General features: G+C 38.6%; 1 protein-coding gene across 1 annotated transcript; it reads right to left on the bottom strand.

Moving 5' to 3' along the window:
- Positions 1-791: 791 nt before the first annotated feature.
- LOC140231498 (THO complex subunit 4-A-like) lies at positions 792-12,508 on the bottom strand. The gene is made up of 6 exons (XM_072311631.1): positions 12,186-12,508; positions 9,504-9,656; positions 8,825-8,972; positions 7,312-7,381; positions 5,217-5,448; positions 792-4,075 (listed from the first exon to the last, which is right to left on the bottom strand). The coding sequence occupies exons 1-6, from the start codon at positions 12,414-12,416 to the stop codon at positions 4,064-4,066; spliced, it is 846 nt and encodes a 281-aa protein (XP_072167732.1). The 5' UTR covers positions 12,417-12,508; the 3' UTR covers positions 792-4,063.
- Positions 12,509-17,670: the final 5,162 nt, after the last annotated feature.

Raw genomic sequence — 17,670 nt, 5'->3', positions numbered from 1 at the left:
AACTCATCGGAAAAGGGGGTACAACATACATAAAACCTGAATACAATTGGACTTTTTTTTTTCAATGCCAATTTGAGAGCCAATCAAGAACTATAAATTTCTGGAGTCTGTGGTCTATCCAAGAAACAGTTTTTTGGCAATCAGGAGGCATTCAAAATTTTGCAACACACACACACACACACACACACACACACAAAATGTTGTTAAAGGGTGTGTACAGTTCTGGTCGAGGCGAGGATTTAGCTGTTAACGTTTTGCAAGATATTCAGAAACCACTCTATGAGATGGCAAAGAGCATACAATTCTAAGGGGTATCAAAAGTTTATTTGATGAAAATCGGTTTTGAAATGGCTGAGATATCCAAAAACAAGGTGAAACAAAGAGATCCTAATAAAGTTGTGGCCTGTCGCCTTTTATTATAATCACTTTTTTTTGATATCTCAGCCATTTGAAAACCAATTTTCATCAAATAAACGTTGAATCCTTCTCAAAATTACATGTTCTTTCATATTTCATAAGAGGTTTCTCATTATCTCACTTAGGAATTATCAAAACAAGAATCCCCACCTCAACCAGTACTGTACAGTCCCTTTAATGTTCGACAGGGTGCATAAAAATGAAAGAGCATTTTTTTTTTTTTTTTTGATTTTTACCCTACCCTTGCCAAACACTATCAATGCACAGCAAAATACGTGTACAACAAATATCAACATCACATCAGGTGGCTGTCCTCATAACGCACCTCCTCTGTACAAAATATAAAAATCACACAGATCTCGGACACATGGAACTATTTTGCGGTTCATCAATTTACTAAAAATCTCACAAAAGGGTAGTGTTTGCATGGAGTGCGACATAAGTTACTTTAATAAAAAAGAGAGAGAAAAAAACAAAACAAACAAACTGCTGTACAAACACTAAAGGTTTAAGGAGCTAAATGGGCAACCCGTGTGACAAAGTCATCTTCATTCTGAAAGCATGAAACCTGCCCCTGTTTCAAATAATGATTACATTACTGGTCTACATCCTGAATAAGCATAAAGAAAAAAAAAAGAACATATCTAAAACAATATACGACAAAAATATGATCAGATCCCTTGTAAGAAACAAACTTCAGGGTAGGTTTGGTTTTGTGAGGTCGAAAGCTCTCCAAAAATCAATGCTACGAACTACACCACGGGTCACATGTGCGTTGGCTTTCATATGTAATAATCTCTCCCCCATACACACGCATAAATGCCACTTTCAGTCACTGTTTGGTTATTCTTTGCCGTAATCTGTCTCACTACAGGCTTTCGTCACCCATCAAACATAGTAGAAAACCTGTAAGAAATGACTTAAAAGCCAACAAGACGTTCTACCCCGCGGTCTTGTGACATTGCTTAAAATCGACATTACACTGTACAAACAAACAACAGACTGTATATACAACAAATGCTACTCCCTTCGGCAACTGGCACAGGACAGTTTTTACCCTCTCCAGGACAGTTTTCTCCAGCAGGACAGTTTTTTTCTCCACCAGCCTGACCATCACAACTGTGATTTGACCATCACAGTTCAACCGTCATTTTGTTTATCTTCACATGTTCGCCTAGGGCATCTACCAATCTCTTTACACACCAATCTGTACTTCAGGCCACACCATTCATACACACTACAACATTCACAGGGGTCCTTGTTGGCTTGATGGCCTGAATCCTTTAAAAATATCTCATACGAAGCACTAGGGACCATAGAAGAAGAGTACCTGTTCAAATACACTGTATCACAAACTATCTGATCTTGGAATTCAGAAATTGAAAAAAAAAAAAGAAACTGGGGGAAATGGCATTTCCAGAAGACACTTCAAGGAATGCAAGTTAAAGGGTGTGTACAGTTCTGGTCGAGGTGAGGATTTAGCTTTTAACATTTTGCGAGATATTTAGAAACCACTCTATGAGATGCCAAAGAGCATGCAGTTCTAAGGGGTATCAAAAGTTTATTCGATGAAAATCGGTTTTGAAATGGCTGAGATATCCAAAAACAAGGTGAAACAAAGAGATCCTAATAAAGTTGTGGCATGTCGCCTTTTATTATTAGCACTTTTTTTGGGATATCTCAGCCATTCGAAAACCAATTTTCATCAAATAAACATTGAATCCTTCTTAAAATGACGTGCTCTTTCATATTTCATAAGAGGTTTCTCATTATCTCACTTAAGAATGTTCAAAACGTGAATCCCCACCTAAACATTGCTAAACCAGTACTGTACAGTCCCTTTAACCCTAACTAGGCCGGGGGGGGGGGGCCTCCGAGGCCCCCCCCTCGACGTTCCGCGCGATGTATCACTAACGCGAAAAGCTATCGCCGCGACGTTTCATGACTTTTTTCTTTCAAGTCTCCCGCATCTTTTGACACCAAATTTGCGATGCCCGTGCGTGCGGTTTCGAAGTTGTGCATAAATATGTATGTGCATGTCAGACCAAAAATTGCTCAAAAACGTGAATTTGTGTACAATTTCAATGCAAACTGTGCTTACAGGCAAATTTCACAAAAGCATGATTATTTGGGGGTTTTATTGATTAAAATCAATTATTAATATATTTTCTTGTTTGGAACAATGTCGCAAACAAGTTTCATCGAAAAAACAATGAAAAACATAAAGTCGAAAAAACAAAGAAATACATAAGAAATTCAAAAAACAATAAAATACTTTAGAAATTTTTTCTGATGGCACAATTTTTTTTTCTTATATTTGCTCAGGACACTAAAAAGAATATTTACACAAAAAATGTGCCCATTTTGAGCTTAATTTAGTGATTTATACCAAATTGTCTGATTTCATGCATCATCACGCATAAATTAGCATAATTTAGCATAAATGATAATTTCTTTTTTAAATTTAACTTCATGGTACTTTAGATTACATCATAGGCAATGTGTGTGCCAATTTTCGTCGCGATCGCGCAGTCGACGGCCGAGATCTGGAGGGGGGGCCTGGGAGGCCCCCCCCCGGCTCTATGATCTTCCTAAATAGCCCGGCCTAGTTAGGGTTAACACTGAAAATGAAATATTCAATTTTTTGCAGTGTGTTTCCTCCAATTTGACAAGTATTCTTACATTATTTCATCAGGGCATGTGATATGGGAGATATAACACTTAAATAAATTGGTGTCTTCTGCCGCAGATTTGAACGTGATTGAAAAATAAAAACACAGGAATCCATTTCAGTGACACAGTTGTACAAACCAGAAAATACAACAGATGAATATTCCAACAATAGGATGACATAACAACAAAAGAAAAGAAAGGGATACGATAGAAAGGTCCGATTCACTACATCAAGACAAGTGCCAACTTATTACGACAAATCCCTGCTCTGCAGCAAAGGTTAGGATATTGGGAAGCAAAGCTAGAATGATGCAGGGCATGCACACTTCTGAGATATTAGAACACGGCAATTTATCGTTCCAACGGCGGTTGGTGAGCAAAGAGTATGAAAGTCCATCCCGAATCTAGTGGCTTTTGTTATGTGGCCAATGGTACAATTAATCTTTCTCATTGACACAAATAGATGATCGCTAACCTAAAGAGGACTTTCACTGTCATCCACTCCTTTCACTGTAAAATTGGGCTGATTATCATGTGCTCACAGTACTGTAGGTCTCGACACAAGAATAGTTGGAAAAAAAAAAAGAGAATAATGCCTCTGATATTTTCAGGAAACTTAAATGGTGAGAGCTAGACTGAAAAGGAAGTATATATTCCATCAAATTTCTTTGTTATGAAAATGATGTCTTGGAAATGAGAACATATACTATAGGTTCATATATACCACACACTGACAAATGTCACATTAAGCAAAACTTTTGCACAAAGAGAGTGAGAGGAAAGAAAGCAAGAAAGAAGTTGTGATGTAAATAAAGCTGAAGACTGGTGTTGTGAGAACAGGTGGTTTCCTCCTGTGCCTTGGCTTCGACTGCTTGGTAAAGGTGTTGAAATGTCTGTCCTTGTAATCTTCTGGTATCCGAACCTCTCCTGTGCCTTGGTCGTTGCTATGGAGCAGCAGCATTCTAAAAATATTCTAGCTCTCAATCTGTTGGGGTATGGATAAAGAGGAACATTAAAACTGTATTACTTGATATCAGGAAAGTACAGCTTTCATCATATTGTAGGAGATGTTGAAGTAAATGTACAGAAGAACCATAGTATAGCAGGATACTCTAGACCCTGAGGCCTTCAGGATGTAACAGAATCTTGTTAAAATGTACGTCCATAAGCTGGTAGCAAAATACACACATGTAAGACCACAGACTGTTGCTACGCATTAAGCACCACTTGCAGTGAGAAAACTATCTCGATAGCATAGTTTGTGTAAAATAATCTATGTTGCACAGTAATTTTGCAGACATATATTTGCAAACTTATATTTACAACATCCAACATATCTACCGTATTTGGCTCCAATAGACAGGCTTTCTATGGATTTGTACCAGCCCTAATAGAGTGGAAACATGCACAACTAATCACTGCCAAAGAATCGGTCACATCCATGTGTGTGTGTCTAATATGTACAAGAGGTACGCCTAGTTGTTAATACTTGTTGTATGTGTTTGGAACTTTATTCATCCACCCATCTTTTAATCTTGTAATGAAAAAGCGCAGGATCTAATCACTGTTATGTTGTTAAAATTCTCCCATACTAAAGGAATCAGGTTGTTTCCAAAATAAGCTTGATATCTCAAGTGAGTTTTGCCATACACACGAGTGTTCGAAATTCTGACTGGGGTTATTTTCTCATATTAATGAAATCTCGCCATTTGTGAGTTCATTACAACATGGTTGGGTTATACTATGGATAGCAAGACTCAACAAGAAATGACCCTGAGATATTGCAAACCAGACAGGCATTGCAAAATGCTGCATATTAATGTGTGGCATATCATGTGACATGTATGGCATAAAAAACATCAGGACATTTGATTTCATAGACTACAAGAATCATTTTCTACTACTTGTTGAAATTAATATATGGATATGCCTTGCATTTTTTTTCCCTTGACTGCTACATCTGCTGGGAGTTCAAATTATGGCATATTTTCTCAGGCCTGTTATAACCAAAATATCAATTCGAGATATATAAGCACAACTGAAATGGAGAAGGAAGTCTTGATGTCAAAATACCCTCCCCCTAGCAATACACGACACAAGGAGACTGCTGCAAATTTATATCACACCTGTGAGTTATAGGCGTCCAGCTCTGCATCCAGTTCGGCCGCTGTGGGCACGGGCTTGTTGCCACCTCCCCTACCCCTGCCACGACCCCTTCCGCCACGACCCCTCATTCCACCGCGGCCTCCCCCGCGTCGCCCCTGGTTGTAGCCACCGCCTCCTCCTCCTCCTCCTCCGCGCCCGATGCGACCGCCTCGCATTCCTCCTCCTCCTCCGCCACCTCTCTGGGTGTTCCTCCTGAAAGAATTTTCAAAAGTGAAACAAAATCTTTCCTTAATGTGGAATCTAGAATTAGTTTCTATGTGAACAAGCCTTCCACAGCGAGCACTACTATTGCAACAAAAATATCATGTCTTTTCTCTGCAAAGATATGTACATACAATAGGTGGAGGCTGGTACTAACCGAGAATATCTGCTTGATGGAGGGAATTAAAAAAAAAAAAGTCACACCTCGATAACCCTTCACTTACTGACGCTGAAAGTAACATGCCTCAAAACTGTGGAATACAGATAACACCTGTTATAATGACGTCCTCGGGACTGACAATTTCATTTTGTTACATTTAAATTTCATTTTTAACCGAACAGAATTTGGCATTTTAGAATATGATAAAAACTTTGGGATCTGAATTTTACTTCACTGTAATGAAATTTTATTATTACTGTGTTCACTGTAATGGTAGCCGCCTGTACTGTACATTTTCAGAGGCAATTGGTAACTTTCATTTACTATGCATCCGAACCAGGTTGTTGGATGAATGTCACAGCCCTTCAACATTTGACAATTAAAATTCTCACTCCTGTGATAAAGTACCAACACACCATACAAACAAGACAAATAGACAGTCAAAATAGTTCTTAGATGATCTCCCTTACAGCCTCACTCGCTGCTCCTTCCCTAAAAAGCACAGACCTCCTGAAAACACCTGTAAATGCACAGGATCAGATAATCCTAATCACTATTGTATCAGACCAGTCTTTGTTTGGTACTGTGTTATTCTATTCACACTCCAGAGGGTTTACATGATGACCATGGCTATGGGGAATTAGATACCCCCAAATAAACCAGCCTGGTAAAATTAAGGACGCATTGAAAGGGTCAATAGGTTTGACCCTTTGACACGTGGCAATGGCTCTAGCAAAACAATGGCTCCAAAACTGCTCAAGTGAAACAAGACAAAAGGAGAAACTTGTACATCCTGGTTGGGGTCATTTTGATGCTGTTTTTGGAAGATTATTCTGCATGAGCCTCTTTAATCTCCTACACCCTTTACACTGCTGGGAAGGATCTCCCAAACCATTCTTTGAAAACTTTACTGGGGAGGATTTGGTTATGTAGAGTTTCTTGTGATAATGATGAACTCAATTTGAGGCAGGCTCTGTCCTTGTGACACTATTTCAACAATCTGTAAACTGCTGAATTAAGCACCACTGTACCTTTAAATACTTTTAACAGAAACTAAACTGTTTCTTCATGAGGCTTGAACACTGACAGAGAGATAGAGAGAGAATGAGATGGGGCCAAAAAAAAAAAAAAAGAGTCCTGATCTAGTTTCGGCCACAGATAGCTACCTAAAAGATGAACACAACTAATCAAGTTCACATTAAGTGATTCCAGCTTTACACTCCCTGCTTTCTCTTGTTTGAGAATACATGATTTTAATGCAATTGTTACGTCTTTGCAATTTGCTGGCACACTGAAATGCTCCCCCCACCCCGTAAATTACTTGTGTGATGCTCATTTCCAATGTGCTCCTGACAGTTTAGTCTGAAAACAGGAATAACTTGCACATTGTTCCTCTGCTTTTGAGGTAAAAGAGCACTGAAATGAGATGCTCACAAAGGGTGTGTGGGCATTACAGGTGTGCTGGGAGTGAAATTGTCAAATCTTTATAGTGCTACAAGGGAATTTACACCTGTGCATGTACTAGGAACCACAAGCATAGCCCTATCACATGATTTTCCTTGAATCATATTTCATATAACCTCAGGCCTCTTATACATAAGTTTGTATGTGTACATGTTCTCAATTTAAAAACACAGTATTACTGACTTCCTCTTCATGGGCTAGTTTTAAGGTGGTAAAAACTTTTGACTTACTGCCTATTCTGCATCGGACTCGTGTCAAGCTCATTGGCTGATGCCACCAGCTGGATGTTCATTGGTCGTCCTGTAGAAAAGAGGGGGGAAATGGGAACAGAAATGAGAATACAGGAAACTGAATGTTACTGTCTTCTTTGAGTACTTGATTTATTCCTTTCAACCCCTTCTCTGTTTGTTTTATTCTTATAGAGGGCAATTGCATTGTCTTTTTACCCAGCACTGCCACATTACCTTTAATTCTACTCGATTGAGGGAAATATACTGTATACGCTGTTAATGAATGACGAGGTCTTAGACATTTTCGCGAGATGTTGTTTTCGCAAATCGACGCCGATGCTTTTGTTAATGCTCTTTTATCAAAGCACATGGAGACATTTTCGTGTGTTGTTGAATTTGCGATCCAACTGTAATTCGCGAAATTCGCGAAAATTAAACCTTTGCAAAAATAACAGCATGTACAGTAGTGGGCAAAACATCTTCATGGATACATACCTACTGTACAGTAAATACAAATGCGAAAATCACATTTAAATACTACACATGCCAAATCAAATTTCAGAAACGAAAAGAACAAATATTTTACATTCAAAAAGCATTTATAAATGCATTTATACTTTTGATGAAGAAAAAATAAAACATACAACGTACTATATGATGTCTTAACAACATACTAGGGGACAACCCTTCATCTTGTCCATGGATGGTCAGATTAAACCATGATCTTATACTCAAAGAGCTAAAGCCTTGTCCACTGTAACTCCGTGCACATAAACATGACACACTGCAGGATATACATCTATACCTGTAGTCACTACATGTAGAACTGCGAACATTCATCCATCAAAAATCGAGAAGATTCAAGAGTAATCAGGGAGAAACTTCTTTGCTACATGCAATCTCAATGGGGAGAAAATAATTCCTGAATAAGGGAGATTTTTATATGCTATCACCGAGGGATGAGCAGATACTGAAGATTTCTTTAGGGGTATTAATGATCAGATTATGCTTGTCTACCTGCTCCATGCAATTAAGAAAGTAAAGAAATCTGTATGCCCAGAAAAACATCAGCAATTTCTAAAGAAATTATGCTTTTGTTCCCAAACTACAGTAGTCACGGAATACAAATGTACCTGTTCTCAGAACAAGTCTTATTGTCCCTTTATATCCTGCAGCATGAATACATTTTTTTTAACACGTTGTAGGAACACAAAAAAGTCTATTATGGAAAAAGTTGAAATTTTCACAGTGCTGAATTTTTGCACATTTCGCACGACCAGAACTAGCGTGAAAATAGAGCACACAAATTTATTTTTGCTTGCCATATGTTCTAGTAATTTATGTCTTGATTCCACAGAATCAAAAACATGGAAAATTCATCTTTCCTGGCCCAGCCCCCCCCCCCAAAAAAAAATAAATTAAAAACCACCAAAAACATAACAACAACTCACAAAAAACAGCCACTTTTACAGTTAAAGATCAAATGGTTGCATGCACTTCGTTTTGATCTCACCATCAAGAGGAACCTGGTTGTACTGTTTGATAGCTTTCAGCGCGTCTGCTCGCCTCTCAAAGATCACGTCTGCTGTGCCCAGACTCCTGCCTGATCTGTCGTAGTGCACGGCCGCCTTCTTCAGGTTCCCGAAGTCTGCAAACAATTCCTACATACAATGTAAATCACAAACCAGACAAAGATGATGAGCCATTACAGCTGGGATTTTCTTTTCAAATCACATTTAACAGTTACAGCTATTAAGCGTCCCTACTGTACAAAAGTGTATGTTTATCTAAAATCACAAAACTAAAAGAAAGGTTATCATAGTTATCACTTAAAAGATGATAATAAAAAAAAAAAAAAAATCACATATACATGCATTGAGGGTAAAACTTCATAACCAGAGCTATTGATAGACTTGGAATTGCACAGAATGTTACATTTTTTTGTACATATGATATTTACATGTATAACTATTAAAAAAAAATATATATATGCAGAATATGTCATGTACTAATGTTATTATATAACCTTACATGCACTGAGGGCAAAACTTCATAACCAGAGCTATTGATAGACTTGGAATTGCACAGAATGCTACATTATATATTATATTTACAACTTTTTTTATTCATTATATGTCATGTACTAATGCTATTATATAACCTTATTCAGGGACGAAGGATACTGTACTAACCTGAATATCATTGTCTGATACACCAAAATCAAGATTTGAGACAAGAAGTTTCCCTGGAGCGTTCCCTCCCGATGAGAGACCCACACCCGACCGCCTGATTCCTCCGCCACTTTCGTACATGTCGTGCTGCCATTGGTCTGGGAGCTGCTTGGGCTGCAAGAGAAAGGCAACATAAAATTATCCTTGAGGCTAATGTTTTGTTAATACATGTATTCTTTCAAGGTCCTGTTTACCTTTGGGAGCAGTGATTTAAAAAAAAAAAAAAATCACAATAACAGTTTTGATGCATACGAGTACATGTACAATTTTGTAGGTCAGTTGTATCACAAAACATGTACCATATAAAATTTTTGCAATAAAGCCTAAAATGTAAGGAGATATCACTATTTTTCTCACTAAACCATAACTGTAGATGGTTTAGTCTGGAAACAGCTTTATTTTAACTATTGTTCACATTTTTTTATTTTTCCCGACAATACTTAACATTGATATACTGATTCAAATTTTTACATTGGTTGTTTCTATCCCTAACTCACATTTTAGAACTATTTTGAAGCACTAATGCTGGGTATTTGTTTCATCTGCAAAGGGTAAATTATGTCTTTAACTGCCAAATGCTATGTAGCTTCTATTTACTGCACATGCAGCTCACATTACAGTGGACTCCCGTTATAACGAAGTCCTCGGGACCGGCAATTTTCTTTCGTTATAACGAAATTTTGTTATAACCGAATGAATAAACAATAAAAATACATAGAGTTGATAATGTTGCGGCCCTAAATTTTATTTCGTTGTAACCGGAATTTCGTTATAACCGTGTTCGTTATAACGGGAGTGCACTGTACCAGATCTTGTCCTTTATGATATCAAGGTGCAAATTTGCTCACTTTACAACAGTTTGGACAACCATTCTTTTAGACTGTCAAACCACTGATCACATTGCACCACAGGGACAGGTACATCATTTGTATATAGAAACTAGACACCTTCGAATATTTTTTTTTATTCTAAAGTGGGAGAGATCTAAAATGAGCGAATCTTGACATGCTCTGTCTTCTGAGGCAAAGATTTTCTAAAGTTACATGTACAAGAATAATTTCCAAACACCATGTACAACTTGTGAGGGCTTTTGAATTGTGTACTGTACACACACAATCCTTTATATGTTCAACATTCTTCACCTAACTGATGAAATGAGAAATCTCAAACCAGTACAGTACCTCTATGGATCCTGTTTGCCATGTGGGGTACCTTCTCTTTAAAAAAAAAAAAAAAAAAAGACTTTTAATAGAGTGAATATGAGGTTGGACAAGTTTATAATTGCAAGGGACTGTAAGCTCAGTACGTGTGGTGTGTGTGTTTCATGTACAATGTACAAGGTTTGTGCATGCAGAGGGTGATGTATGTGTTTCTTCTTTCTTTTCAACAACTGTCCATTTTGCTGACCTCCCAACCTTTCTGACTGAAAAATAGGGATGATTTGGCTCAAAAGCAGGAAAGAAAGAGCAGTTCCCAGAGGAGTGTGTAGTAAAATTATCACAGAACAGAAATTAAGATTTTTTTAATCAACTATTTTTCAAGAATTTAGAATTTTAAGTAGTGATTCTGTAAGTGTCAGAGTATATCTACCCAAACACATGTCGTACTATATGATCTACAAATTCTGCATTTTCCATGACTTTTCAAGGCCTGGAAAAATTTTTTCCAAAATTTCATGACTTTTCCAGGGTTTCATGACCGTGGGAACCCTGATGCTGTTGTCATAGCAATTGGGCTTCCAGTTCTTGCTCTTTTATTTAAATTGGTTGTCAGAAAGCATCAATATTGATGTTGACTTTTGTCACGTCACTTTTGAAAGCAATTCACTCTTTGCACAAGATTGCGGCATACACTGTACACTGCCTTCACAATCTGAAATTGATGTTAGCCCTTTTTAACATTTAGATTCTATGTGATGTACATTTTATCATTCCAGGCAAGGACTCAATGCTGGGGGAGCTAAACATCAATGTACCTTGTACACTGTACATGTACGTACATGGATGATTGTGGCAAGTTGTAAAAAAGAGTCAGTTGAGAAATGTGCATGTGTTTGCCAACTTGTCTTTGTGTGTGTGTGTGTGTGGTTTTGTGCACTCTATGAACTGCACATCTCAATTGACTTAATTCAACATACAACATACCCAAGCCTTTGTTTAGTCCTAGGGCGCTAGGGCCTAGATGTACATGTACTTTTTTGGGCTGGACATGCATGCCTCTGCCTGCTAGTCTAGCATCTACACATACAACTTGCAAGAGAGTAAATTTATAATTGTTTTCTGAGTCATACGCCTAATTTTACAGTCGTCTGGTCGTAATGGTTATTCACAGTTATCGCTGCATGGTAACACTACGGTAAGTTTACTAGGTTCTACACAAAATTACAGTAGAAAACAGTCATACATTTCTATACAGCAGGGTACACGCAAGAGACATGGGCCAAGCCCACAAAAAGCCAAGGCACATTCAGAGTTAAATTAAGAGTCTATAATTGAATTTAAAATAAACACTTTTCTAAAATTATAAGGCTTTCTGCAGTCAATATACGGCATGCTAAATATACAGAATATACAGACAAGTATACAGAAATATTCATAAACACGTGTAGACAATGTAGTAACAGAGTCTGAGCCAGTTACTCACCCTGGCGTAAGGCGACGGTCTACCTGCGCCTCCACCTCTTTGTCTCCTCATGGGTCCACCGCCGCCGCCGGCTCCCCGTCCACCTCCGCGGCCGCCACGAAGACCGCCACCTCCACCGCCTCGACCTCTTCCTCTATTTCCACCTCCTCTTCCTCGGCCACCTCTGCCTTGTCGGTTCGTTTTGTTCAATTTAATAATATCTTCAAGACTCATATCAATCTTGTCACCCATTTTGATTCGGGTTTTCCCCCCGTACAGGGTCTTAACTTAGCTGAATTTGAAATGATTTCAGAGCTACACGAGCTGCCACAGAATTGACTGCACACGCGACAAATGGCGCTACAACGCACACGAACTGTTAACAGGCGGCGCGTCGCTTCTCTCGTAAAGCTGCCTGAGGTTCACGACAAACGACGGACGCGTGGTCACCCAATCGTCAAATAACAGATATTGCCAATTTAAGGATTTTCACCCAGTAACCGATTGCTATGTGGTTCTTTTGTTACACACGATTTTGCTCTTGGTGTTCTTTAGTAGTGTGAGAAACTAACTCAACACAGGGAATAATTTTCCTGGTATCGCAACGCAATTTGCAATGCATTTTTACACCACTGCTACACAAACTACTAGAAACTTTTGTTTTCTTACATAGAAGTGTACAATATATCATTGAGGATATTTTTCATCAGCTGAAATTGATAATCAAATTTAACTTTGAAAATTATATTCCCTGCAACATTAATTAACATTTTACCTCATGGGGGGGGGGGGGGAGTTGATTCAACCCTTCCACCCCCTCGGCCACAGAACACCCCAAAAAAGCCCGGCCTGGTGAGGGTTAAGTCACTCCACCGCTGTTTAATTTAACTTCACATAAAACGAGAAAGGATATCTTCGAAATTAGTCCGGGAAGACTTATACTTTAAATACCCGGTAGGTGAGATAAGGCCTATCATGATATCGAAGTTAAAGTAAAGTTTAAAACTATTTTGTATACTTAATTACCCTGCAAAGAATAATTATTTCTATATGAGCCATATACATCAAGCATGGAAGTTGTGCAACAACATAAAACTCGCTTCAGTGTCGGTCTTGAATAGAAGCAGTAGAGTCTGCATTGCAATAAAGTGCCTTGACATCAAAGACAGAACTAATCGGCCTGCCAGAGATCACAGTCATGCAAAATAATTGTTAATGAACGTTTGAATGTGGTTGGCAGCCGGAACCTGTTTCGCTGTGTGAAATACTTGCTTCCACACTGCACTTACACGTGTCTATTATAGTATTGCATGCCTTCGAAATAAAGTGCCCGAGTTCAAGTCCTGCTATAAGTGCTTACAAAATACGTCCTTGGACTTGGTGTTTTTACCGATTTTCCTCTCGTCCCATACATATAGCAGCAGTGTAAAAATGGGTGTCTGGTAATTAATGCTGCATGCAGTGGGTAACAAAAATGCATATAATGGCATGGTTCTCTGGAAGAACAGCGGGCCTAATAAATTCCTAGAGAGGCTACAAAGATATCCCTCGGCAAATACAAACATCATGTATAGGCCTAGTATTATTATCATTATTATTATTATCACTATCATTATTATTATTATTATTATCATCATCATCATCATTATCATATACTGTTGTTATGCAATTCTTTTATCCTCTGTGCAGCGCGCGCAGTCTCAGTGAGATATCATCTCCATTGACGTCAAGTAGCCTAGGATATGTCACTCTCATATCAAGCGCGCAAGTATCTTGGCATGAGTTTTTTGTTTGATTGTTGTTTTTTATTGCTTTTGTTACACTGAGATTAAGCACACTAATAGGATATTGATACCATTAATATCACTGTAAAGATAACAAAGCATTTTCATCCCTGACGAAGGGAGAGCCCCCCCCCCCCCCAAAAAAACAAAACAAAACAAAACAAAACAACAACAACAACAAACAAACAAACAAACAAACAAACAAACAGGAATTTTGATAAATAGGTCCTACTATAATTGACAATTAATGCATTCTCTATCTTGTCATTCCTTCTACTACTAGGCCTATTACTGCAAATAGTGTGGTGGATCAAACTGTAATGATCCTCATTTGTTTGGGGATACCCACTGGTCCTTTAACTTGTGTGTGTGTGTGTGTGTGTGTGCGCGCGCGCGCACGTGTATGTGTGTTTAGAGCACACATGGGCTATTTTATTCTAAAAAGTCTTCATTCTCAATATCACCTTCAATTGCACCGACTTCAAGAATTTGTAAGTGCCCAGCATGGCAGAAGTATACTTACAAGGGTTACAACTGACAGCCTGTTACTTAGCATCGTTGAAATGCAAGGCTTTAAATTGGCAATAAGATAGTTGTCTCTTACTTCAGTTGCGGCTAGCAGCATAGTTGCCAATTTAATTTTTTTCCATTTATTCAAAATGAGAGAAATGCAGAGTATACGGTCAATAAAATTAGAAATTAAGTGCAATGTTATCTTATCTTTATTCAAAATAATTTATGCTTACATCAGTGTTTGATACGCATGGAAACAAATAGTAATTTGATAATTGAAAAACAGTTTCTTGGAGAGGCAGCGTTTACGTACAATTGACGTTACACGACAACCACGCACACCAATCATGTATGTACATGCACCTGTACCTTACAAGTACTTATGGCGTTCAACGGGATAGTTTAGTAGCGCAGCAGAAGGTTTGCGCTACACTATCCCAAAAGGCAGAATTCAACGCGCAGGGTAAGTTGACAAAGTCGATACACGGAGCTACAACTGAGTGTAGCTCAAAGAGGTTCATTTGGTGTAGCTCTATCAATGGTCAATCGCTATCGGTCGACAATTTGAGAACAGAGGAATTTGACCAGATTGACATGGATTCTTTATACGGATTTTGATAGTATCAGCCATATCCATCTGTAGGTAAACCTACCGTCATCGCTAGATAAAAAGGCTATAAGCAGCTTATATGCAGGGGCGGATCCAGGAATTTCGTACAGGGTGCAAAACATAATTATTTCTCATGCCAATTCCGGGTTTAAGATAAGCTGACAAGCAAGAAGAAGAAGAAGAAGAAGAAAAAGGCTTCAGCGGATTTTTGTTTTCCTGCATACAACATTAAAGTGGGGAGCAAATGCCTATCTTTCATTTTTCCTTTTTATTTCTTTTAGTTAAAAAAAAATAAATAAATAAGGGGCGTTGCTGCGCGCCCGGTGTGCCCGCCCGTCCCCGTATCAGTCACTGATGGAGATATCTGGGCCCCATTTCATAAAAGATGTTATGATGGCAACTCTTGCTGGAATGGCAACTTCCAATAGCAACAGCCAATCAGGAAGCTGGATTCTTGTCGTTACCATGACAATTGCCATTCCAGCAAGATCATATCAACTCTTTATGAACCGGGGCCCAGTATATGGTATGTGTCACAATATTGCAGGATGTATAACGAACAGATGATTCAACCTAATTATTTCAATTTTTCTAGTATAATGAAAGAGCACTTGACTTACCCCCACCTGAAGGTAATACAAGGGAATTGTTAAGGCCTACCCTTATTGGAATAGAATGTCAAGTAGAACGTGCAACTACTGTTTTTCAATTTAAAACAAACTAACAAACAAATAGAATTATAGGGGCCTACCATACAGTTTCTATAATGTTTTTCCCCTTTTCCATAAAACCGTCACCGTTGATACCAGCGGTGTTCTATGGAATAGATGGTCCCCGGAATAGATAGACCTATACGTATAGGTTTTCAGCATATAACATGATCGTTGGCCTAATGCCAAAATCCGACAGAGTGCATAATCTTTATGTACGCGTGATGTTTGATATTCCTAGGTTCGTTAATCCGAAAAAGTATACGATGATGCGTACAGACCCTACTTTAATAGGTCTATATGAAAAATTATTTCATTTTAATTAACTAACCTTCAGATTTTTTTTTTTTAATTTTCAGATCAACAAATTGAACCATCTAATTAACAAACCTTATTCCGTTCGGGATCAGGAAGTTCGGAATAACGAACGTTATTTCATTTTCTGATTAACGACCGTATAAGAAAACCTTTGAAGCTTCGGAATATACGAACTGTAACCACTCCAAACCGGCTTGTTGAAGCCTGTAGCTATATCGTTGGAGAGGTTGGATCAGCCATTGGAGCCCAAACAGGTGTACAACGCAAATAAGTTTTGCATGCACAAAAATGTACTTTCCATCATGACCTCCATTTACTCTTTTGGTGTGACACTTGAATTTGGGCACGCATTTAGAGTTCAGGTTTGGGATTCTGTCCTATAGCTCAGCCCTAACCAATCAACCCCAAGGAGTGGCTACAGGTTTTACATGTATAGTAGGGCCCAGGGCAGGCGGAGCGTTTTCAAAAGTTGGGGGGGGGGGCACTTCCGGGTTTCATGAGCTAACAAGGAAAAAAAGGTCCTCAGCTCATCTCTCCCCTTCCACTTCCGAGTTTCTTCGGCTGACAAAAAAAAAAAAAAAAAAAAAAAAAAAGAGGGGGGGGGGGGGGGGTCTTCCGGTGGAAAAACATAACCTTACGGCGCGCTCGCACTTCAAGATCTTTATCTAATTTATTTTGTTTTAGTGCCACTTACGTACGTACCTCCGGGTTAAAAAAAAAAAGTGTGGGGGGGGGGTCCAAGTAAGTGATGACATGATGACACCTTATGTATTCCTTTGTATGGTGCACAAAAAGGGCCGGGGGCGAGCCCCCCCCCCCCCCCCCCCCCCCGCCGGCCATGGGGCCTACGCACTCCTGTATGCTGTATCAAATTTGTGTATCATATAAAACTATATCAACCATACAAACTTTGAAAACTTTAGTAACTGGAAAAAACAATAGGTCATAGTAAATTAGGATGCCCACAGATAAGAAATTATTACAAACTTGAAGCCTTAATAGGCCTAAGGTACTTTCGTTTTATAATTTTAGTATAGGCAAGTTCGCACCTTATTATCTTTTTCTTTATTTTCAATTTACATCGTACGGTACGTAAAAACTATTTTACACAATGTACCACCGCGTTGTATCACTACAACTTAATTATTAGATCTTGCCAAAGATATAAAGAACTAGACTCGACTACTACCAATGATCCACGTTCTGTCATTTTTTGCTTTCTATTTATTCTTAAATACCTGTGACTTGTAAGTCATATGTTCCTTTTATTCTTTTTGTATTCTATGTATAAGTACTAGTACTCTTTATATCTTATTTTTTGTTAATTCCAAACTTGAATCTCTTGGCATCAAACTCAAATTTACCGAGTTTAGAGTGAGTGGCGCATCACGCGACACACGCGGCACGACGAGATTACATAGCGCAAAGCCAATGCGTGCGTATAGTTTCGACAACGTAGGTCTTCTAGCAGCGTACGGGGAAAAGCATCTTCCGTAGGAATGTATGTGGGCTTATGCGCGGTACCAGTGTCACGGACGTACGTACTTATAGAGACTACATGTACTGCGACC

This window comes from Diadema setosum, chromosome 8 (assembly GCF_964275005.1).
Source record: "Diadema setosum chromosome 8, eeDiaSeto1, whole genome shotgun sequence".
NCBI classification, from domain to species: Eukaryota; Metazoa; Echinodermata; class Echinoidea; order Diadematoida; family Diadematidae; genus Diadema; species Diadema setosum.
This window is presented reverse-complemented; position numbering and strand designations above follow the sequence as displayed.